Source organism: Musa acuminata, chromosome BXJ3-3 (assembly GCF_036884655.1).
Source record: "Musa acuminata AAA Group cultivar baxijiao chromosome BXJ3-3, Cavendish_Baxijiao_AAA, whole genome shotgun sequence".
NCBI classification, from domain to species: Eukaryota; Viridiplantae; Streptophyta; class Magnoliopsida; order Zingiberales; family Musaceae; genus Musa; species Musa acuminata.
The window spans coordinates 31,186,747-31,203,870 of record NC_088351.1 but is presented as its reverse complement, the minus strand read 5'-3'; the positions used below and the strand labels follow the sequence as shown (position 1 = coordinate 31,203,870).

Below are 17,124 nucleotides of genomic sequence, written 5' to 3'. Positions count from 1 at the left end.
AAAGCTCAAGAAGAGGATTTTTTTAAAATTATCCTATATCTTTTATTAAGAAATATTATGTATATAATATTATCTTATTATTATTCTAAGCATATGTAACATTTGATTTGTGTTTTTGCATAATATTGACATGACACAACATAATTTGTATTTATTGGGATTTTTAGGGATCATTGTAAATATGATATACCTCTTGAAAAAACTCAAAAAGAGGGATTTTTAAAAAATTATCCTATGTTATTTTGATTAAAAATACTATCTATATAATATTTTTCTTATTATTACTCTAAGCATTTGTAACATTTGATTTATATTTTCAGATAATAGCACAATTTGTGCTTATTAGTTTTGGTCCATTGGGTGTAATGTATCTTATCATAAGATATTTTAGGGATCATCATAAATATCAGATATCTGTTGGAAAAGCTTAAGAAGAGGATTTTTTTCGAAAAATTATCTTATATTATTTTTTGTAAAAAAATATTATCTAAATATTTTTTTATTATTATTTTTCTAAGCAATACAGAAACATTTGCATAATACTGACATGACACAGCACAATTTATGCCTATTAATTCTGGTTCATAAGGTGTAGTGTAATCATACGATATTTCAGGGATCATTGTAAATAGAGATATTTTTTTCGAAAAATTATCTTATATTATTTTTATTAAAAATATATTATATATATAATAATAATAATATTATTATTATAAGCTTGTGTAACATTTGATTTATGTTTTCGCCTCACTGATATGACACAGAACAAATCGTGTTTATTAGTTCTGTGCTCGTAGCTGTAACCGCAGATCACCAAAAAGGAGAGGAAGGGATGGATCAAATAGGAGAGAGAAAGGAGGGAGATGGAAGAGAAAGGCGACGAGGCGACGTGTGAGGCGGAGAAGAGACAAGCCGGGTGGACAAGCGAGAGCCACATTTCAGCTGGAGAATTCCTGCCGGATCCACGTGAGAAGTCATCGATCCTTCCAATTGCAAGGTAGGTAGCCGGCGGGTCAACCTCGCAGGAGTGGCGGAAGGTAATCCCTGAAATTATTCGGCAACGGTGTTCGCCTACCGGCCATATGTTTTTGGTTATAATTAGCTCTTCTTTTAAAGCGCACACCGCTTGGAACGACGCCACAGCAACTCTGCGCCTCAACTTCGCCCGTCTGCACTCCTGCGCTACCGCCTCTTGATCCACTCATTTGGCTCCACTTGCACACCTCCCATGGGCGGTGCGTCGGCGGGAGCGTTGGTGCCGTCGGTGTCGAAGGCGGAGGAGATGGGGGCGTCGGTCGCCCCGCTTGCCGTCTCGTCGTCGGAGACCACGGACGTGGCTGGGGCGCCGCCGCCGGCCGAGGGGGCCACGGTCCCCGACGGAACTCGGGCCGCGGCGGCGGTGAAGGCGGAGGCCGAGGCGGAGGCCGAGCGCGACAAGGATCTGCTCTGCCCCATCTGCATGGGGGTCATCAAGGACGCCTTCCTGACGGCATGCGGCCACAGCTTCTGCTACATGTGCATCGTCACCCACCTCAACAACAAGAGCGATTGTCCTTGTTGCGGAAATTACCTCACCAAGAATCACCTCTACCCCAATTTCCTCCTCAACAAGGTTACGTTGCCATCCTAACTTCTCATCAGTTCGTTTAGATCGCGGCCTAAACCTGCCAATTCGTTTCATATATCCCATTGTTTGAGGAACAACTGAATGTTACATCGATTGTTACTTTTTTCCCTTCAATCAAGTCTACCATAAGATCGAATTCGTATATAGATTTAGCTACGGAGGGGCTAGCCACTTTAGATTTCACTTTATGCTGATGGTTATACAAGCATTAAATAAAAACCTTGCGTACCAGGACAAATTTCTTGGCTTTTTTTCAAAGGTTCATATAAGTACTCTTACGTATTTTCTGTTCCTTCTTATTTAGATTAGAGTGGGAAAATTACATGGCTTAACCATTCAGCACTAGTCCGCAGTATGTTTGATACTTCAACAAGCATCCCAAAATGAAATATATCCATCATCCCGATCCTGGCTACAGCAAGGAGCCAAACTAAGGTTTCTGCACTTTTTGGTTTGTTGATTTGGGGTTCTACATATCATAAACCCATTGAAGAGGTTAGGTTCGTAATTTTCTTTGGAATGAGGAAAGTGTTATGCAAAAGTAAGACAACATTGATAAATAAGAGTTCTTTTTGTTCTTAGAGAGAGACTGTAGAAAAATCATGTTGAAACTATATTTCTGTTGGATATATGAGAAAGAGCTTTAAATAATTTCCAAATGTTCTACTGGGGAAATATGTGATTGAATAGATGGTTATCCTGTCACTAACTACACATATAGGTTAAACATGCATCCCATTATTCCAATCATCATTTAGTCAAAGTATATAACAGTGTGTTGGCTAAACATGCATTGGTTAGACTGATTTAACAAGTATGTACCTATCCAATATCAGAGTCTTTCTCTAGAAAATATTTCGTTAGGTAGATGCTGCAAGTCTAAGTTCTAACTTGTAATTGTAGGTTTATGCCTCTCTTCTTTTGTGAGCAAGTATGGAAATCCTGAAGGCATAGTTTGTGTTTGGTTGCTTTTGTTTCACCAATGTACTAACTACTAACAGGCTAGCCGAATAGGTCCCCGGGGTGTGTAAGATTGGAGCTGTAGTCCACTATTTATTGTTGTCACTCAAAAGCTATTTCATTTCCTACATGATGATCAAGTGACCACTTACATCTTGTCTAAGTATATTATACTGAGTCAAACCAAGATTTGGGTTATCAGTGACCAAATAATGCAGATCATATGATAATAATTTGCTCCATCCATGCCCATATGTATATTCTGTGAGAGATGCAGGAGAAACCATGATTGAATTGCAAAACATGATGGATGTGTGTGGGTGTCTATATATATATATATATCCAATTATATATGATGAAACATGATTTAGAAAAATCCTAGATCTTTGGTGAAAATTCTGTTGCTAGAAGAAGCATTTTATGCATTTTCTTTAGAAACTAGTTTATTCATCTAGCTAGAGAAGAAAAGGCTTCACTAGCCCACTCACAATACGGAGCGCAGCCGCAGATAATCCAACAGTTATTAATACTTGAGTTTCTGCCATCTCCAAATAAAAGACTATGGTTCTTTCCTTTTGTTTTGTATAACCAAGACCATATATGCCTGTTATATTAGAACTTGAAGACTTGACTGACCATAATTGTTTGGCGTTTCCTATCATGATCTAATTAGCAGGAAGTTGTGTTGACAATTTTGAGTCAGATATAAATATATTGTCAAATTTCATAATATGACCAAAGAGTTCCTAAATGGTATGCCATGCTACAGTGACCATGAACATGTCAAACATTTGGGAGTTCTACGATGACACAAATGATGATTATATCTAAAGCAATATGTAACTTTATAAATCACCCATAAATAATATTTTCTTTTTCATGGTAGTGTACATTTTAGTATACATGAAATATAATTTTATGTTGGCACATATGATGATCCATGTAATGATCATATCCTAGGCTCCTGAAGCTCATTATCAGCTATATAGTAGCCCAAATGCTTTGATGGTTGCCCATAACAACTATGGATTAATGATATTGGATGATTCTTTTGTACTTCTTGGTTACTGTAGCCACTGCAAGCTTGGAATATTGGTATTGGGAGGGTCTTTTTGTTTGGGTTCCAGACTTAGTAGATGCTCTTTCATTGCATGTACTTGCCAGTATTGACAACAAGACACGCTCATTAGTTTGTCATATAATGAATGTCACTAGTGTTCTAGGCACACCTGTACAAACTAATGAATGCATGAAGCAAGTTTCTCCTATAATAAAGGTCTTTGGCATCTTTTTTCAGTATTTATGCTTGATTTAGGTGATGCCATTCTTATAATAATAATTATTTTGTACATGCAGCTTTTGAAAAAGCAATGTGCCCGTCAAATTGAAAAAACAGCATCACCTGTTGAGCATCTTCGTTTGGCATTGCAGCAGGTCAATTTTTTTTCTGTGCCTAATATTCTATTTTCAGTATTTTGAATCAATGCCTAATAAGTGATGACCATCATGTAGATGTTTCCATGCATAATTTGGTTTTCAATAGCTAATAGGATGACTTGTTTACTAGTATTGGTTGTAAATTTGTTGTCACCACTAATATGAGCATGTTCCTTTGAGCTAATTTTTTTTGTTGTCGAATCTGCTTTCTAATCTCAATTTTAGCTTGATATAACCCACCAAAATTCTTCCTGTAACCTGTTGTATAGAAGGTCATTTAGCTTATTTTGATGATTATTTATTAGTTACTTTTAATACATTTGCTGTTTATTTCTATCAATGTATGTGTGCATACATATAGTTGTTACAGAATATAGTATGATCCAACTCATCTTTTTCATATTGGTTGAATGTTTAATTGTCAAAGTGTCAAACTGGGTTCACGGGTGAACTGAGATGATGTGAATATTTATTAGTTTGCAAAGTTCCAATATTTCCTAAAGAGTTATTGTCCCTCATTCTCTCCTACGGTAAACATTAACCATTTATATTAGGCCAGTCAAAGTTTCTGACTCTCCACTATTGTAATAATTAATTTGATACTCTACTAACTGAAAAAATCACCACTTTTAAAGTCCTATATATTATTACTTCTGTTGCTTTGTCGTTCAGTGCAATAACTGTTGGGTTTAGCTTTCTGATGGAATATTGAGTTTGGGATCGAGCAACTCAAGTGTTATTCCATTTTCTTTCTTTTTTATTATTATGTTCTCGGAAATATAATTATCAAGCTGATGATCACTAGGGAGTACCAATTTGCTTCTTCTGTTTTCCCCAAAAATTTAAATTAATCGTCAGAATAATCTACAGTATATATTTTCTCTTTTTGATGTAAAATGAATGTTTGTTGAAAATTTGTACTTGAAATCAATAAAGAGATCTTTGTCTTGCAGGACTGAAAGATTCCATTGGAGGTCCCTTTTAACAAAATTTTTCAGTTTTTCTTAACTTAATGGGATTATGTACCAAAATAAAATGTTTTGAGGATGGAATGAAAAAATATCTGATTTTTATTGAGAATAAGCACTTAGAACAAAACTTTGTTTGTACAAGTTCATTTCATTCCATTGGCTTCTTGTCCTGATTTACTCAATTATAGATCATTTCATTATTAGTTCATGTACCTGTATCTATGCATCTCACTTGTTTGGAGTCTAAGCTGTTGTACATTTGCATAGCACAATTGTCTCACATTTCTCCAGCTTTCCACTTGGTATGTTGTTTTCTGTAATGTAGGTCAGTGTTGGAGCTAGGATATTTATGCAGAGGGGACATCATAGATAATGTGTATAGTTCATTTATAAGAAGTATTATCATTACATAATCTAAATTATGAAGTTAATTAGATTCAGTTTAAATCAACAGAGATAAGTAATAGAAAGAAGGGGGCAAATGTTAGAAGGAAGGGCTCAATACTGAAGTCCCATTCATTGAAGGGAGTTTTTTAAAAAGTTCCGGTGGAGCAACTGCTTGTCTTCACTTTCATGTAGATCTGTCCACTTATTTTGATTAAGAGATCAGGAATATAGATTGGATTACTTTGTGCTGTTTGGCATGAATTGGGTCAAGACATATGGTTTCTTTACTTGGTCAAGTGAAAATATGTTTGCATTTGTTTATTAGTTTTCCTTCCCTGGTCAAGAAAGTAAAGATAGTGATGACAAAGAGAACATCAAGGTTCTTAATTTCGGGTACCTATCCCAGATTGGTGCGGGTCCAATCCTTATCAATGTACTATGTGTCAGGATGCTATTGCATATTGAGTTTTGGAAAAGAGCCTGAAAAATTAAAAAAAAAATGTTATAGGTGGTATATGCCCTGTGCTAGATGTATCGCCCAGTTTACCCTGGTCTATGTGCCGTGCTGGTAGGCTGTCGGATCGATAAATGCTTGCTATACCGATTACTGAAGAATATATCAAGTTATCAACAAGGTAACATGTCTGTTGTTGGTGATGAACCGATGATGTTTACAAGGTATTTTCATTGCTGTACATAGTTAACCATCATAATAGGTAGTGTGCGACTGCCAGCTTTATGAATAAAAAAGGTGTTTTTCCTTTACATATTATATTATTCTGTCAAAACAAATGCTTTAATTTATAGGTATATTTCCAAGCACCTTTATAGTCCTGGCCATTGACCCATGGAGCACTACTTGAGATATTAATTCTTAGCTTGGATCATCCATAAAACATTTGCAATGATATATCTCTCTTTCTTAGTCAAGTAATTGCTTGACCATGAAGCTGTTAGAATCTCTTCCTAGTTATTACATGACAATGCAACATATTTGGAAGTGAAAGCTTGAATACAAATGACATTAATAGTTGTAAAAATATATATAATTTATTGGCTAGACTCATTTAATTCCAATTTTCTTACATGTGATTCATGTGTGATCTTCTGATCAATTTAGTAGCATCAGAAACTGTGTCTAGATATCCTTTTTCATAATTAATCTCAGAACAAGTACTTTTCTTATTCTGACAAGTGACTTTTGCAGAAGGTTTTTTTTAGTTGACATATTGCATTAGCCTCCATGTCCATGACACACTGTTGAGACTTGAGAGTTGAGACTATACTTCAAAATCTTTTGTCACAATGTGGTTAGTAATGGTATGCATGACAGCTTGTTGGGCAGGTTTTGAACAAGACGACTTATACTGTAAATATGCTCATTTTCTTAGACTCTAAATCTTATTTTCATGAAAAATGCTTTATTCATTATTTTAAGATGTATAGTTCCTAAGAACATCTTTGTGGTGACTGAACTTATTTTCATGAAAATGTGTCCGTTCATTATTTTACGATGTAGCATTCCCAAGAACCTCTTTGTGGTGATTGCAATTGTTTCATTAATATCAAAATTTAAGAGTATACATGAACTTAGACGGTTCGCTTTCTTGTAGACAGGGATGTGAGATGTCGGTTAAGGAGCTCGATGGTTTGTTGTCTCTTCTTAGTGATAAAAAGCGGAAAATGGAGCAACAAGAGGCTGAGATGAATATGCAAATTTTACTCGACTTTTTGCACTGTCTTAGGAAGAAAAAGCTGGAAGAGCTTAATGAGGTAGATCACAGTAACTTGATTCATGCAAAACTAGTGTGCTCGTCAGAATTGCCTTTTATGTTTACATTACAATTAAAAGATTTCAGGTTGACAAACCTTAATAGAAGTAATGTCTGTACTGTTTTCAGGTTCAAACTGATTTACAATTTATCAAAGAAGATATAAATGCTGTAGAGAAACACAGAGCAGAACTGTACCGGGCAAGAGAGAGATACTCGGTGAAATTGCGAATGCTTTTGGATGATCCAATTGCAACAAAATTTTGGTCTTCCACTGCTGATCAGCACAATAGCATACTTGTCTCGAATGCTCGTAGCTCTCTTGTTGGGACATGCTCTCGAAATTTACAGGTGAAGAGTAATGATGTGAAAGCTCAACTAAGCCATCAAGATTACCAAAGAAAAGATGCTTTAAGTGGATCTGAAACAACAAATTCCCTTATTCAATCAGGAAGAGTCATAGCAAGAAAGAGACGAATTCAAGCTCAGGTCAGTGAGTGAAGTTAATATTTTCTATTGCAAATTGTTAACAATTTGGAGGGCCAGGTTGCTGGTTTTTATCTCTTTAATGGGGTGTAGATGATTCTTCTGGTGGATTCTTCACTACTTGCAGTGAATCTACTGTCAGGGAATAATTTATCTGTAATTAGTCATGTAACCAACTTATACTATATGTATATATATAATATTTCATGACTGTTTGATAGATGTATCCTATAGTGCCTATAATCTAGTTTCATACCAGTTTATCACACAATTAATTCTATGTTAGTTAATACAAGTGGCTCATCTTCTTTTTTTTAATTAGCTACTTAATCTTTTCCTAGGTTTTATTTGCCTTGAATGATTCTTTTGTCTAACTTGATCATCGATGTTTTGTGATCCTTTATTGTACTCACTATGGTCCATAGGTAATCATTCTAAGTCATCATCTTGACAAATTCATTGTATAATTGATTGTGTTAATCATAATCAAAATACGAGTGTCAATAATAATAATTATGATACGAATCCTTTGTAATACAACTTCAAAGGTAGTCACCTTTTTCATTTCCAAGAACTTATGGAACTATTTAAAATCTGATAATTAAAGCTTTTTGTGACTAATGGTTGCAGCAAGTATTAAAACTAATTAAGAATTTAGGGTCCACATCTCCAATCTCTTTGTTGTATAGCGAAGTTAAAAGTTAAAACCATGTTATTCCATAAAAGATTAACTAGGTTAAGGCTGAACAGAACAGGATAGTGCCATATAGTTCAAATACAAAGTAAACTCAATTTGAGATTACTTTCAATCTTAAGAGCTTGCTGAAAATACAAAAGAGAAGGCACTTGTTGTCAGAAATTAAGAATGCCATTAAGATCAAATAACTACAACAAAAAGATGCACTATATTGAGAATTAACAATTACGAAGTAGAGGCAAGATAGAGAACTAGGGGAAAAATTCTCTCTAGTTAATTTCTATATTGTCACAGCTTGGGATGGCTTACACACAGGAAACTTGCCTGCCATTATATTGGAAAAACTGATCTTTTTATTATTCAATCACTATAATATCACGAGAAATTAAACTTTGTATGGGCTTCAAAAAATGTCATATCATATGCTATGAGAACTTTGGAAAATATAATTAGAGTTGTCGTTTCATGAGGTTATATCTTTCATAAGCATGTATCAAAAATAGTTTTGTGTAGCTACAAAACCACATTCCTAAGAATTTAATATCTGTCCAAGCAAGGAGCAACAGGAAACAAATTGGGCCTCTTATTTGCCCTTTCAGAATGACCCCTAAAAATAAGGATAAAATATGAAAATCATTTGAACCCAAATCTGATTTGGTTTGAGATTGTTGTGGCCAAACTGCTTTTAAACTCTACTCGAATATTTTATTTGTCACGTGCTGCTGCATCAGTTATCAATTATTACAAAGCATGAACAAGAGTATTTGCTTTAATTCTTTAACATTTTAGATTCACTGTTTTAGGTTGATGTGGCCTTTAGATGAACACTTCACTGTTATAAGTTCTCGTCTTTGTTTGGTTTAATTCTTTAACATTTTAGATTCATATTGTTATAACACCAGCATAATATTATCTTCGTTGTTAATGCCACAAAAAAAACAATATGTTATAGTTAATTTGCCTTTCTCTATTTATTGAATTGCTTTATGAATATTCTATATAAAAATGTGTTTTACACTTGCAGTTTAAGGAGCTTCAAGAATGTTACTTACAAAAACGGCGTCTTGGAGCTAGCCAATCACATCGTCAGGAAGAAAAAGATGCAAACGCCAAAGTTAGAGAAGGTTATCATGCGGGTCTTGATGATTTTCAGTCTGTGCTAACCACATTTACTAGATACAGGTGGTCGATGCAATCTTTGGTAATTTGATGTTTTGTTGGTTAATACTTATTGCAGTGGCCATTTTATTAACAAACTGTACTGTTTTTCATTGTAATTTTGCCTACTGGGTTCTGGTTTGCCTTTTTCATGTAATCCTTCATTGATTCAGTCGGTTGCGTGATATTGCGGAACTTAGACATGGAGATCTATTTCATTCTGCAAATATTGTGTCAAGGTATGTAGTTTGTGAATGCAGATCTCATTCTCTTGATTACTCCTAACATGATAATTTTTATTTCTGTCTTTTGTCACTTACCATTATTATCCGGGCTTCTGTATCCAACCCCCACAGCGGCATGGATGTTTGGACTCCTTAATGTAGATTCTAACATCCAAGCAAGAGCTGGACTTTGTTGTTGTTTCTGTTGCTTTTTTGCTTTCTACATTACTATCTTGTAATATTAATTTTTTAGTTACCATGTTGGCATGGCTAGTTTCTGCCCCTAGCTGTTTTAATGTATATTTGAAACTGGTGTTGTGTTCATACACATGGAACATTTAATTTACATATCTTATAATTTTTCTTAATCTGATATCTTTTTTCTTTTTTATTTGAAGTTTCATCAATGCCAAACATGATTTCAGTTTGTGCTCTACACAAGCTCCACCATGAATTGGTGTTGCTTTGAGCAACATAATGCTAAATTTCTCACATATGTTTCCAAGTGGCAGAGTCGGTGACTTTTCTTTGTAAAGTTAGTATGCATGAATCTTATGTAATTTTGTTTAAAAGCAAAGAAGGGAGTTGACCATCTAGCTGTAAAGAAGACGTTGATGTCCTTCTCTTGTTTTTTTCAATTAAAGCTGAAGCAGCAACTTTCAGCATGACACATGCACAGAGTCCTCTTCTACTCTCAGCATTAAAAGAAATAAAGATTGCTATAACACCCAAGAAATACCTAAAACATAGTATACAATTGTAGAGCCAAGTGAACATCAATGTAGTTGACTGATCAATTCTGCTGAAACCAGACTTCTCTCATTCTCTCCTTGTCCTTTTATTATGTTGTATTTTTGAAATTGTTTTGCTCATTATTAATATCTGATTCCAAGGCATCCTTATAATGTTTCTCTCATGCAGCATAGAGTTTGATCGTGATGATGAGTTTTTTGCCACTGCTGGTGTTTCGAAGCGCATTAAAGTCTTCGAATTTTCTACAGTAAGTTATAATTTACTTCAGCCTGCAAAATGCATTGTCCCTTCTTATGCTGAACTGATTATAAGCCATTTTATGCGATTCAGGTTGTAAATGAACCATCAGATGTAAACTGCCCTGTTGTAGAATTGGCCACACGGTCCAAACTTAGTTGCTTAAGTTGGAACAAGTACTCCAAAAACATTATTGCGAGTAGTGATTATGAAGGGATAGTAACTGTTTGGGATGTGACCACTCGCCAGGTAGTTATTTTTTATACCATAAAACTGTTTTGTAAATTGTTATGCAGTCAGTATATATTAGATGATCCAAACCCTGTGGTGGAGCTAGGAAAAAATATCTTAAGAGCTTTCTTTTTTCAGAGTATGATGGAATATGAAGAACATGAAAAAAGAGCATGGAGTGTTGATTTTTCACGGACGGAACCAACAATGTTAGTTTCTGGTAGTGATGATTGCAAGGTACCATCAAATTCAGCAAGAGCAATTTTCCAACAGAATTGCCTTAAAATAATTTCCAACAGAGGATCTTTTACCTGTTAATAGTTTCTTTTATTTTTTTCTCTTGTTTTTTATGCTTGCACTTGTTCTCAACAAAATATAACCTTTTAGGTAATATTTACTTTTTCATGGGATGATCCATGTATCTAACCTTTACTTTGGAACTTATAAAGATCTAATGCGTATTAACTGGACTCTGTTTGTGATGTCCACTGATGTTGAAAGCCATTAATCTGCTTAAAATTTTTTGCAATCTTCATGTTCATGATATTGCATGCTTTATCAGATGCTTGGATTCTCTACCAGACATTACATTATGTTGCATGAATCAATTGTTTTTTGGTGTGTCTGAACTTACAGTTGAAAATTGACAGAAGGATTTACCTCCTGTTCATCAATGTTTGAAAGGTCGCCTTGGAATAATTATTAGGATCAGAAAAAATGTAATTTTAAAGTAAAAATAAAATTTCAAAGTTAAAAATGGATAAATTCATTACTTTTGAAATAAATAATTAGTTATGATTATTCTTTTTATCTAGTTTGTATAAAAAAATGTCATGGCATGCAATAATAGGATTGTGTGGTCTCTCACACCCTCTCCTCTCTCTCTGTAGAAGGTTTCACCCTTTTCTTCCCTTCCCTCTCCTCTCTCTATTTTTATTTCTGTCCCCTACACTCACTACCTTACCTCCCTCCATCCTTTATAGCACTCACTCCATGATGATTTCCAGCAAGTGTTGCAATCCATTCAATGATCTTCTTCTCTTCTTTTCATTATTGTGCCTCCACTTTCTTCCTCATTGGTGATATAAGCTTTGTGAGTCACCAAATTCGTTTGAATAGGTAGATTTTTGGATAAATGATCAGGCTGTTTTTTGGCAACAAAGTCAAGAAATTAGTCCAAATAAGTTGACCTTGCACATCTTGATCCATATCAGCTGGATTGGTAACTGGGATGAATATTCATGTGATCATTGATTGCAAATGCGTGGAAGAAAATTAATAGGAAATTTGGAGAGGATATTTGAATTTGATTTCATTTGTATGCATGTTTTGTTTTTTTGTATTGTTACTTGGTCCATTTAATTTGGTTTTTTGTATTGATTTTCAGTTATTTCTTAAATTTGCTTTGGCTTGGAACTTTGTTCTCTATCTTCGAGGTTTGACCTGAGTTTGATGTTCTTGTCATAAGATTCCATGAAGTTACCATGGAAGCTTTTCTTAGGTAATTAGTTTTATTTTAGCCAGCTGAAATTGATGCCAAGAGGCCTTGATGAGATGATGATGGCAATGATAACAAGGATGATAATAATGGTGATCTGTATCAACAATTATTTTTTGTTCTCACATACAAGTATCTGAACTGTAGAACTTTACATGATATCTTAAAAGATGTCATTGGGTTTACCAAGTAAATGAAGATGATTGATTCAACATGAGCTTGACGAAAAATGAAGGGCAACTGTGGGGTTGAATTATATACATTTTCTCATCATAACTATGTTCTGTGTTGCATTCCTGATTTTGATTATCTGAGTTTATGAATCTTATGGTCATATATACGAAGTTATGTAAAAGCTCCTTATCATGATTAATTGTTAAGAGTATTAACTGGAAGTTGAAACTTCATTAGTTATTTTATGATTCTTAATGCAAGCATTACTAAAATAGCCTTATATTGTCTTGAACTCTTGATGACAATTTTCATTTATCTCATGACAAGTAGGTCAAAGTGTGGTGCACAAAGCAAGAAGCCAGTGTTATCAATATTGACATGAAAGCAAATATTTGTTGTGTCAAATATAATCCTGGATCCAGTGTTCATGTTGCAGTATGTTTTCATCATTTCCGTTTTTACCTTTTCAGTTTGTTGTTATTTCAGTTTATGAATACTCATCGTTTTCCAGGTTGGTTCTGCTGATCATCACATTCACTATTTTGATTTGAGAAACACAAGTACTCCACTCCGTATTTTTAAGGGACACTGGAAAGCAGTTTCATACGTGAAATTCCTGTCCACAAATGAGCTTGCATCTGCATCAACAGACAGTACATTGCGATTGTGGGATGTAAAGGACACATGCCCAGTATGTTTTACTGGCTTTATTTTTTTATCTCATAGCTTATTAAAAATTGTAACCTTTTATTAACCACTTTTCATCCTCCAAGGGGCAAAGTTACACTCTTCCTGCCATCAAAAAATTCAATGAAAATTATTGGATCTCTTTTGTATACATGAACTCCTAGGTCATATATGTAATCGGTAGTTGTTTTAATATTAGTTAAAATAGGAAGGAGATGTCTAAGCACAATGTCAACAAGCCAAACTATATTTGTGGTTGGTCAGATTTAATTTTTTGCAAGTTAATCTTTAAGTTGAATTCTTTTAGAGAAAGCATATGCTGAGGTTTGTGTTGTTTAAAATTATGGGGGTTATTTTGTTGATCAGGATCAAGCCTAACTACCCTTAGGAATCATTCTTTTTACCTTTTGTTTTGGGGGTTGTTGGGCAGGAAGAGGAATCTAAGTGGAGTCTGATGCTGTTACAGTGCCGGAGTTATGTCATTCTGTGTTGATTCCTTCACAAACATAACATCTGAAATGGAGAAAGAGAAGTTTGAATACTACTGCTGCAGCAGTAGCAGTTGCTCCTATATAGTGCCATTGGCTAGTTTAGAACTATTACTACAACATTAACAGTATTACTCCTATATAGTGCAATTTGCTAGTTTGAAAAAAATGTCAAACCTTTTTTTCCTATATGGAGGAGCTATTTGCTACCATAGTACCACTGTCATAGCAACAACAGCAGCTTTGCTCCTATGTAATAGCTTATAATGCTACAGAAGTCAGCTTTGCTCCAGCAACAACAAATTTTCTCCAATATAGAGCTATTTGTTAGTTTAATACTCCTACTGTAGTAACAATTTCTCATTTGCTCCTATGCAGCGCTATTTGCTAGCTTTCTTTTGAGTGCAAAGTTAAGGTGTATAGAGATCTTTTGCTTGATTACTGTAGGGAGGAGTTTGAGTGGGTGGTGGAGCTTGGAATTTTCATTCTTTTTGTTGATATGTAGGCACCTAAATTCAGATAGGAACTGTATGGCATTATGCCAGAATTTAGAATATAGGCCTATTTGTGTCTGCCTGTATGGAACGAGGAGGAGACAGTACATATCGAGGAAACCTTGTTGGGCTCAGATATCACAAGCAGTTGGATGAAGGGCATGATTAGATCAGGATAACAGATTGCTACCAATATGTTTACTGATGATACACTTGGTATGATAAAAAAATATGAAGCTATATGCTTGATATGGAATTGTAGGATACAAATTGCTCAATTTGCATATCAGTTAGACATTAGACCGTAAATATTGGATCAAACCAATTGGCATTAAAATTTTTTATTATACTGTGACTTCTCTCCTGTGTACTTGTCTTTTCCAACTTGATGAGGAATGTGTTCAATGATTCTCAAGGTTTGATATGTATACATGTATCCACTATGCATATCTTTCATGTATGGATAATATTTTACAATCAGATTTCTTGTTAATTTTTTTCCCCATAGTTATATCTCAGAAGACAATGATTCCAGAGTTACAATATTCTTTTTTTTTTTGTTTCAATCTCTGTTTCTTTGTTGCTATCTTTTTGTTTTGTTTTGTGTTTTTTTTTATGTGAGGAATGCATTCTTCAAAAGGACCCAATCCAAACAAACCCTGAGCCAGATTAACCCAAATTCCAAGCGGAGCTCAGAAATTTGTGTTCGAGTTGGTTTCAAGCTAGGAATCTTGTGTTAGAGGCTGGGATGGCAGGAATTGTACATGGGTTGAGTCCAAGCCCAATCCGATCCACCTAGGTTTCATCCCTATAGTTATATCTTGAAAGCTTGACTTAGTTTCCTAAAATTTATTTAAAATGATTTTATAAATGGGAGGGTATGACAGATTTTATTCACTGAGGCATAGCTCCAACGTAGTTTGTGTTGAAAACATTGCTCAAGGTACAAGATCTCAATTAAAGAAATGGACCTGTCCATGTTCCACTATAAGGTTGCTTGACGGGTCGTGTTCCACGAGGAAGAGAGCTCAACCAGACTCCTTTGTTAGCTCTGTTATGAGTTTGAATTTTAAAGAGTAATACTTTCTTATTCATCAGGAGTAAGATAGAAGCAGTGCCTTCCCTATTAAAAAAGGGCACAAACATTGCGCCTTTGTGTTGCCAAATAGTGAATAAAGTTGGAGAAAATGAGAGAAGAAAGTGTCAGGAGAGGATAGTGAATAAAATGAAGAGAAGAATTCTTTCTTATAAGTGGTTCCTGTTTGCTTTTAGTTGGCTTTTAAGGGTCTCTCATAATGGCTTCCATTTTGTCGTAGAATTTCCTTCATGTTGGACTGTTGGTGTTAATTGTCTCATCAGAACTGGTCAAGTGGATCTCATTAACTTTGCAAGAAGCTCTTTCATTAATTATAGTAAACCTCTCACTTCCACACCAGAATAGCCATGTTGACTGAATCATGTAACTCTGGTGTTTTTACCATACTTGTTTTGATGTTTTTCTTACTTTCTGTTACCTTTTTCTACTACTCCTGCATGACTATTTTTTGTATACAAAGTTTGAAACTCAGCATTGACAATCATTTAGCTCATATTATGCATTATGTATGATATCGCAGTTATGCCTGATTTAGCAGATGATTTGACACCCATGTCATACATTAAGAACTGAATGCTGTGATGGTTTTGTTAACCGATTAGAAAACCATAGGACTTGAAAATCCTTACGATCATTAATATCTTCTTGATTGCCATTCATGCATCTTATTGATAAATCATCTTTCGTACATGTTCTATTACCTATCTCTCTGACATCTTCCACCTCTTTTGAGATGTATATATACATACCTTTTGTTTAATTTCCTTGACCATATACTTCCCATGCACCTCTAAATCCTTTTTGGAGTGGAAAAGGATTCCGTACCTACTTAATGACTTCTTTTTATGTTGGATTATTTATTCAGGTGCGCACCTTCAAGGGACACACAAATGAGAAAAATTTTGTGGGTTTAACAGTAAACAATGAGTACATTGCTTGTGGCAGCGAGACAAACGAGGTTTTCGTGTACCATAAGGTGAGCCAGACTTACTATGCTGGATTAATTGCCAAAATTTGCCTCCTGTTGTTAGTTCGGTCTGCCTGCAAAATTGTCTTTTCACTCTGTAGCTTTTGTACTTCATTAGTTGATCTCAAAAACCAGCAACTGTAATTGCAGGCAATCTCGAAGCCAGCTGCATGGCACAAATTCGGATCCTCAGATCTTGAGGATGCAGAAGATGATGCTGGGTCATATTTTATTAGCGCTGTTTGCTGGAAGAGTGACAGTCCTACAATGTTGGCAGCCAACAGCCAGGGGACTATCAAAGTTCTGGTACTCGCAGCTTAGCAGAAGACGATAAAAGGCAAGGAAAGCTTTTAGATGAGCCCGGTAGTTGTCCGTGTATTTATCGCTTAGGTGTGTCCATATTTTTTCATTCAGTAACTACTCTACTCTTCCTACTCTTTTCTCTCGAGGCTTTTCTTGGTCTTCAACCTTAGGAATGACTTTACAGTCCATGGTTTGCACCTTGATAGACTTGTAAAATGTTGTCATATTTCGAGATGTGGTAATCATACTTGTTCATTTTGCTCCATTTTCTTTTATGAGTATGTTAATGGGACTCTACAAGGGTGATTTCCGTCGAGTCTAATGGGTTAAAGGTCTTGATGTGATCTGACTTAAGGAGACGAAGGAAAAAGCTTTTGCAATGTGCTTGATACAGGTTCTTTTCTTGTTTGGCCGAAAGTTTTTCATGGTCTTCAATCCCAAGTGCACTGGTACGAACTTGACTCTTTCTCTCTCTTC

General features: G+C 35.1%; 1 protein-coding gene across 1 annotated transcript; it reads left to right on the top strand.

Moving 5' to 3' along the window:
* Positions 1 to 876: 876 nt before the first annotated feature.
* LOC135633846 (E3 ubiquitin-protein ligase COP1-like) lies at positions 877 to 16,912 on the top strand. The gene is made up of 14 exons (XM_065143790.1): positions 877 to 1,037; positions 1,117 to 1,612; positions 3,944 to 4,021; positions 7,000 to 7,155; positions 7,284 to 7,643; positions 9,362 to 9,519; positions 9,669 to 9,734; positions 10,641 to 10,719; positions 10,803 to 10,958; positions 11,079 to 11,177; positions 12,943 to 13,047; positions 13,124 to 13,303; positions 16,243 to 16,353; positions 16,495 to 16,912. Exons 2-14 carry the CDS (start codon positions 1,229 to 1,231, stop codon positions 16,663 to 16,665), a joined length of 2,103 nt encoding a protein of 700 aa, XP_064999862.1. The 5' UTR covers positions 877 to 1,037; positions 1,117 to 1,228; the 3' UTR covers positions 16,666 to 16,912.
* The last annotated feature ends 212 nt before the right edge of the window (positions 16,913 to 17,124 follow it).

What these genes read in the sequence shown, in the direction of transcription:
- LOC135633846 (XM_065143790.1), top strand. Translation starts at nt 1,229, where the DNA reads ATGGGCGGTGCGTCGGCGGGAGCGTTGGTGCCGTCGGTGTCGAAGGCG. An exon ending in AGAGACGAATTCAAGCTCAG is followed by an intron (nt 7,644 to 9,361) that starts GTCAGTGAGTGA and finishes TTACACTTGCAG; the next exon opens with TTTAAGGAGCTTCAAGAATG. An exon ending in AGGTTTTCGTGTACCATAAG is followed by an intron (nt 16,354 to 16,494) that starts GTGAGCCAGACT and finishes CTGTAATTGCAG; the next exon opens with GCAATCTCGAAGCCAGCTGC.